At 38.5% G+C, this 8,072-nt stretch overlaps 1 protein-coding gene across 1 annotated transcript in view; it reads left to right on the plus strand.

The window, feature by feature from the left end:
• Positions 1-8,072, plus strand: part of SYNE1 (spectrin repeat containing, nuclear envelope 1) — a 543,966-nt gene that overhangs the window by 496,183 nt on the left and 39,711 nt on the right. Inside the window, 1 exon segment of the mRNA XM_011943785.1 lies at positions 5,129-5,291. Coding sequence (XP_011799175.1) covers positions 5,129-5,291 — 163 coding nt within the window.

Raw genomic sequence — 8,072 nt, forward strand, 5'->3', positions numbered from 1 at the left:
TCCTGCCTCAGCCTCCCGAGTAGCTGGGACTACAGGCACCTGCCACCATGCCCAGCTAATTTTTTTTATATTTTTAGTAGAGACGGGGTTTCACCGTGTAACCAAGATGGTCTCTATCTTCAGACCTCGTGATCCGCCCACCTCGGCCTCCCAAAGTGCTGGGATTACAGGCGTGAGCCATCTGTGTATTGCTTTTATAAAGAAAATGTGTTTCCTCTAGTGTTCTGTTATAAAAACAATCAACTCACATGACCAGAACCAAATGCTTTGTTTTATTTTAGTTACAAATCATCATGTAGTCCTTTTTGGAGAGAACTTAGCAAATTTTCATTATTTATTTAATATTTATTATTTATTTGTGTGTAGTTTTTAATCCCCAAAAGGATTTAAAGCATCCAGCATTAGTCATATTTTATTAAATTATAGGAATTAATAGTTTGGGGACTTATTTTCTTTAAAAGTATAAATTATTAAATTATCATATGCTTAGTGCAGAAAGTTTGGAAACTCAAAATTCATAAAAGAAAAAGAGTTACCTGAAGCAAATGAATTGTTATTTTTTAAATTTTCTTAAAATGAAGATGTTATTTTTTCTCATCTTACATCATTTTTAAAGGACAAAAGTTTTGCATATGTAAGGGAGAATAATATTTCTTCATTATTTTTCCTGCCCAAATAGTCTACTCAAAGATAAAGAGCATGTACTTTCCCACCTTCCCAAACAACTCCTAAAACTCTTGCATACACTACCGAGCTGGCATACTGAACCCAAAAAAGAAGAAAGTTATTCCTTTTGCTACTACCATTTGCTGTGCTTGTGGACATTTTGTTTGTTTGCAATGCGATGATTTGTTTTCCTTAAATAGCCTTCCCCGCATAGCAAACTGCCCGCAAGAAAAGTTGACTGTCCTTACAGAACAGCAGAGTGTCTGCAGCCAACGTTGTTTTTGCTGTCCTTTCTTTAGACCTGTAGCTTCCTCCTCCTTACAGATTACACTGAGCTTTTTCCCCTTCTTACACTCGTGGCCTACATTCCAGGAGATCAAGCCTGGCACATGTTAATGAATGTAGGTTTTATTTAGAAACATGACCACTTGTCACTGCCCAGTGTCATATTATCGGGCAGAGACTACCAACATTTGTCTAGAGTGAGCATTTTCATACTTCTATACACAGACAAGGGGAAACTTTCATCCCCACACAGGATATAGCCTTTTGCTCTGCAGAGTCTAACTTTTGCAAGTGGAAGCTTCATGGTGGTGGCAGAGGACCTGCGTGCTCTGAGGATGGCAGAGGACGGCTGTGTGGACGCAGATCTCCCAGATTGTAACTGCGATGTCACAAGGCAGGCATCTTCTTGAGTTTCTTCCATTGTACATAGCTTTCATGTTACGTGGGGTTTGTAGGATAAATGCTGGAAGCTTTAATCCAGAACTGTTTTTGCCAATGTTACATGAAGAGGATTGGTGTTGGGAGATAGCTGGCCATGTGAACTCCCAAGAGTTATTTGTTGGTTTGTTTTCTAGTACCTCTACTGGGCATGCAGAGCTGGATGAAAAGGTTAATGGACTTTATTATGACTCGGTATTCCAGTTGTCTCTGGAGCGTATGCGTCATACAAGGAGTATGGCTAGAGTAGAGAAGCTGAGACACAGGAAAGCGATCCAGAAAAAGACTCAGTTAGTCCATCATCTGCTATTTAAAGGATGGGCTTCTGATGAAACTGAAATTTAGCCTTAGCTGGTTCACAGCTTTGTAGTTGAAAGCTTTCCTTTCATTAAATAAAAATATTTCAGGGCTCTAGAAAATGTTGTGTGTTTGAGAAAGTTGCTTTTGTTTGTGCTTGTCAGTAAGTTTTAGTCGCTAATATAAAGCTTATAAAATATATGTGTAAAGTGTACAGATTAATGTCTAAAATAGTAATTAGCACATTATGCAAATGTTTAGTTGATTTTTTTAGTTAGAATAAAAATGTGACAGGAATTTTTATTTTTAATTTTTTAAAAATATTTTCCTTTTTCTGTATCATCCCTCAGATACATTTCTACAAATAAATAGGATTTACCCAATGGTAATTTTCATTCTATTATATTTAGAATTTGAACTTTTTGTTTTGTTTTGGGTTACAGATATACTAGATTACTGTGAAGGAAAATTGTGAAATATAGATACAATATATATAGATTTATAAGTATATGTGTGTAGGTACGTATATATATACGTATATATATGTGTGTATATACATGTTTCCGTGTTAAGAAGCTGGATATTTGCATTTCATAGCAGAATCCTTTTCAAGAAAGGTCAAGTGCCTGGACTGTGAAAGAACCATAAGCTGCGGGGACTTACAGATTTCTCAAGCTGCTAAACTTACCCACACATGTGACGTCTGCAAGTGTCTAATTTGAATGATAATCCTGGATGTTTACCAAAAGGAATGTTGCTCAGACTCCTCATGATGATAGATAAATAAAAATACTGTGACACTTAACCCAAAAATTATCTTTAAAGAAATAATGGAAAGAAACATGGGACATTTCTCCTAAAAAAAAGGGTGATCCCTGTCCTGCAAATAAATACCAAGTTTAATAAGCCAAGGCTTATTAATCCTACTATCCATGCCCTCCAGGCTCACATCTGCTCCCCCAGCACATACGCACACTGCATTTTGCTATTTGTAGTAAAATACACTGTTTTAAGAAATGATAAAGAACTGCTTAAAGGTTCACCCCCATTGACTCTAGCAAATTTACACATTTGTTTGAAAGAGGAACTTGTCCCTAATGGACTATATGAACACGCATTTCCATGTCATGATGCCCTTGACGTATTGCATACTAACTGCTCTGACTTGGAACTCATTCAATATTACAAAAGTTATCCCGTAATTTATTTTTCTAATGTAGATGGTCCTATGGAACGGTGTTTACTTGCATCCTTTTGTGCTTTGAATCTTTTGATCATATTTGTAAGTGAGTTTTGAACCAAGAAAATGAATAAATTTTAGTACTTGACAAATAGAGCATTGGCAAATGTTGAACCTAGAAGTAAAATTTAATACCCACTTAATATCAGGTAAAAATTTTAAAATGAAAACATGTTAATTAAATAAACACAATTCGCTTAGAATATTCATTATTAATGTTTAGCAACCATGTAAACAGTACCCAATTTAGTGCAAAGCCCTGAGTTTAGCATGGCCAGGGTAGGGAAATAGCCAAATATGGAAACTCAGATTTCCAGCTTTCCAAGGAACTTACCATGGAGGAGACCAATTAATGCATAAATAATACCAGGGGACTAAAATAAGGAAGGGAGGAAACAAGCACTCCGACCTCTAGTAAAACCCTAATGACATTACCATCCCCAAGCCTAGTAAGTGTTCAGATCCTACGAAATCTGAAGACAAGAAGCTGGTCATGTAGGAGAGGCTGCTGAAAAGATGTTCCTACAGAAGTAAAGCAGGACGGACCTCTCCGTTCTGTGTGCCATTCTTCAGGCCTGTTCCAGTGGGTTTATTGATGGTAAAGTCTTCTTTCAGTCTGGGGCACTATGGCCAGAGCCATGTAAAATTCCATGTCCATGCTGTGGTTGGTCAAACGTACTTCCCGAGCTTTGTACCCAGTAGCCATAATAAAACTGTCATTCACTGACTGATGCCCAGATGAATTTTGTCTTAGCCATGAGAGAAATGTGAGTGAGTTGTATGTAAAAGTTCTTGGAAATAGTGTTCAAGGCCAATGCCTTGAAGTGTCTGGGGGACAGGGTACAATTTGTATTTATAAAACTAATTGGGGAAATCTTATCTCAAGTGGAATTTTAAGTCATAATAAACAATGCAACATATTTTCATTTTCTACCAATAGAATATATTGTGAAATATGAACATAATTTTTTAAAAGAATAAAAGGCAATACTCCTAAGAGGGTTTTTACAAACTGAAAATGTTATTCAAATAGAAGTGTTATTAATTACAATTACTGAAATATACATATTACTAACAGCTGACCATAGTGAAAATCCTTTAAGAGCATTTATGTGACAGTGCTTTGAGGAAAAATGACAAACAGGAAAAGCGATCATGTTGTCAAACGACTACATTTTCACTTGAGAGAGAAACATTGATTTATTGAAACTGAAACAGAAGTGATGATATCAATTTTAAACAACTAAAAATAAATCAAAATGTTCAAAATACTTTGATTATGAGACATTTTCTTCAGAATAGTGTGTCTTGATCAGAGAAACGTATCAGAACCATCTGGAGATGGTGGCTGGTAGTTGGCACCTGTGGTTTGAAAGCACCCTCCGCTGATTGTGTGACAATCCCAGCTTGAGAATCACTTCTTTAAAAGCCTGGAAGTAATGCGGGGGTGGGGAAGGGGGAGCGAATATCTCATGACTCTAAGTGTAAGTTGTCAATCTTTGAGAACAATCTATTGCAGATCCCTGCCTTTAAATGTATCTCAAACCTAGAGTCTTGCAAGTCATGTTGCTCTTGACATATTTTCAAGAAGATAGATACCTCTTCAGTTGAGCCAAGATGACACCCTAACAGCTTGAAGTATTTTGCTCATCTGCTGTTTACCTCTGTTATGAGCAGTGCCAATTAGGTGGCCATATTTCTTGAACCAAAAGGCGAGACTCATAGTCTAAAGGTAGCAGCAATTTTTAAATAAGGGCACTAATAGATCATTGATCATATGCTTATTATCACTATGACCTTTCTCTTTAGAGCAATCTGTGTACACTCAACCATGTCAGGCTCTTAACAGGGACTCAATAATTGATTTTTGCTCTAAGTAGGTAGTAATGGAGTTGAGAAATACTACCTGTGTTCTTCCCAAACTTGTGATCACACCCTGCTCACACTAGGAAAACTGTGTTCAAAACTAATTTATCTCTGCTTCTGTGCCCTGGACCCCTGCCTTCTCTGCATCCTTGCTCCGTTGTCTGTATTCATCTCTAATTTCTATCCTCCTTTTTCTTCTATCTTTGGCTTCCTCCACATGAGTTTCTAACTCTCTGCCTAAAAAGATTGTTAAAGCCCAGTGTTCTCCTCTGCACATGAGGGAAACATGAGTGGTCCTCTCGCTGAAGCGGGACGTTCCCCCTTCTCTGCCCACAGGGTGAAGAAGCTAAAGGAGACCCTGGTGGCTGTGCAGCAGCTCGATAAGAACATGAGCAGCCTGAGGACCTGGCTCGCTCACATTGAGTCAGAGCTGGCCAAACCAATAGTCTACGATTCCTGTAACTCGGAAGAAATACAGAGAAAGCTTAATGAGCAGCAGGTAAGACTTAAAATCGAAATGGAATTAATAAGCCATGGAATATCTGTCCTCCTGGCCAGGATGATGGGGTGGGCATGAAATGGTGCCTGGGGATGGAAGGTCAAGAGGGAGCTAGACAGGACTGGTGAGGAAGAGGGCTTTGCCTAGGCAGGCGATTGAGGCCAAAAGGTTTCATGTCACTGCAGAGTTCAGCCTTACAAAGATGCTTGTGCCATTGTACAGTTAGTGTCATCCATCCACCAAGAAGCCTTCTAAGATGGTAGGTAAGGGTGAGCTGCAATTATGTATCTAAAATAGTACTAACAGATTGGCTTATTTGAGAGTCACTAGCTCTGGCCCACTACCATACACTTAGAAAAGAGTGAAAGGAGCACCCCTCATTTTTTGTCCTGTGTATAGTGTTTGGGGAAAGATTACAAGGCATACTTAGAATTTTTCAAGTTGAAAAAATTTTGTTTTGCAAAAAGGATTGCCTGACCTGCAGATTGCACATTGTAATTCCACCTTCATGTGTGTAGCAAAGATAGAACATCTCACTGGCAGTGTACAACCCAACAAAGCAAAAAGGGATGATCCAGGAAAATGTATACAGAAGAAATTTTCACCTCCCATTCCCTCCCTCATTTATTTTTTTTCTTTTTCTTTTCTTTTTTTGGGGGGGTAGGGTGTGGGGACGGAGTCTCACTCTGTTGCCCAGGCTGGAGTGTAGTAGTGTGATCTCAGCTCACTGCAACTTCCACCTCCCAGGTTCAAGCAATTCTCATGCCTCAGCCTCCCAAGTAGCTGGGATTACAGGCATGCACCACCATGCCCGACTAATTTTTGTATTTTTAGTAGAGATGGGGTTTTGCCATGATGACCAAGCTAGTCTTAAACTCCTGACCTCAAGTGATCTGCCCACCCTCGGCCTCCCAAAGTGCTGGGATTACAGGCGTGAGCCACTGTGCTGGGATCCCTCGTTTATTCTTACTAAGTGTATCAGACTCCAGTTGCCAGTAGCAAACACTGTAAATTCCCCACTAGAGATAGCGTTACTCCATGCCTTTAGATTGCTTTGAATATTCTATCCACACTCTGGTTCTCTCCATTACATTTAGGCCGTTGCAGCAAAGTTGCTTAATTTTAAAATGCTATAAAATGTAAATACCTCCTGTTTTTAAAATCTTATAGTTTATGTACTTACTTCATTTTACAGACTATTTAAGCCAATGAAATAGGTGTTATAATACAGTTTTGGGTGTTGAGAGTTTTTTTAATATTAAAATTATCATTAAAATTTTTTCCTTTCTAATGAATACATAATAATTGTACATCTGTGTGGGGTACAACATGATGCTTCAATGCATATTTGCATAGTGTAACAATCAAACAAACTGAGGTAATTTGATGACCATATCCATCACTTTAAATATTTATTGTTTCTTTGTAGTAACAATACTCAAAATCTTCTCTTCTAGCTATCTTGAAATATACACTATATTCCATTGCCTTTAAAAAAACTTGTTAGCAAGATATTTTTCAATTTTTATGAAATTAAAGTTTTCTGATGAGTGGTGATGTTTGAGATTCTGATGATTGAATTATAGGGATCCTGGTTGGCATCCAGCTTCCCAGATTCTTCCAGAGAACATGGTAATGATATGTACAGTGATGAGTTAAAATGTAAATGGCCAGTATTGTAATTTCACAAGTGTAGGAAAATCAACAAAATATCTAGTTAAATATGGCAAATTGATCATACGGATTTATAGCCCTAACTACTACTAAAACCCCAATAAAATGATACTAGAGAGGGAAAAAGGTTAAAACCACGATGGCAAAGAGAACAGGAGAGGAAATGGTAGCGATGACAGACATCCAACATAATTTTGCAAGATAGAAAGTGTATAGATCAGTGATGGTGTTAACAGAATGGAGGATGGAGAAAGTTAATTCATGCCACAGAGTTCCAGGAAGGCTCGGAAAGTGGAGATCAGGTGAAGCTGAAAGTAGAGTTGCCTGTTGAGCTGTAAAATGGAAGAGTACTTGAAAATCTGAATAAGGTGTGCTGAGACTGGCAGATTCCTCCTAAGCCCAGCCAGCCAGGGAACTCTGCTTCCTTTACTCAGGCAGAAGACCACATGATTACTCTCTGGAGAAGGCAAACCAGAAGGACTCTGGGTTTGGGGATGAGGACACCATGGAGGCTAGAGTCACTATGTTAAAAATGGGGAGATGATGTGAATGGCTCAGTACCAAATGGTCGGGCTCCCATCCCGCTTCCCCAGCTTGGCTCGCGCTATGTCAGTACCCAGGCTTCCACCCTAGCCAGGAGATTGGAGCATCCTTTCTGGAGAACTGACCAGACAAGAGAAAAGTACCTTCAATTAGTGATACTTAAGATAACCCAGCAAAAGTCCAGACCCCTGCCTAACTCTCCATGGGGAAGCCTCCCGATTGACATACTTTAGGTGCATACGCAGCTTCTACAGCTGACTCATTCTTGAACATGTGTGGGTAGGCAAGAATCCTCACCACTTAAGAAAGCTTCTACCATTAAGAAAAGACCAAAATAAACAGAGGGAAATAAAGAAAGGAGCAATCAGAGGAAACACGTTGTAGAGAGAGGAAGAAAATGTAAACAAAACAAAACAAACTCACAGAAATGAGACGTTTTGCATTCATAAAATGATAGGCTGCCATTTTTCTTTAAAAAAGGGCTTTCAGAATGGAGACTATCTTCCACAAAGTAAAACAGAAAGATTAATATATGAAAAATAGGAGAGAAATATAGATGTAAAT

The sequence above is a fragment of the Colobus angolensis genome, unplaced genomic scaffold, assembly GCF_000951035.1.
Source record: "Colobus angolensis palliatus isolate OR3802 unplaced genomic scaffold, Cang.pa_1.0 Scaffold221, whole genome shotgun sequence".
Taxonomy (NCBI): Eukaryota; Metazoa; Chordata; class Mammalia; order Primates; family Cercopithecidae; genus Colobus; species Colobus angolensis.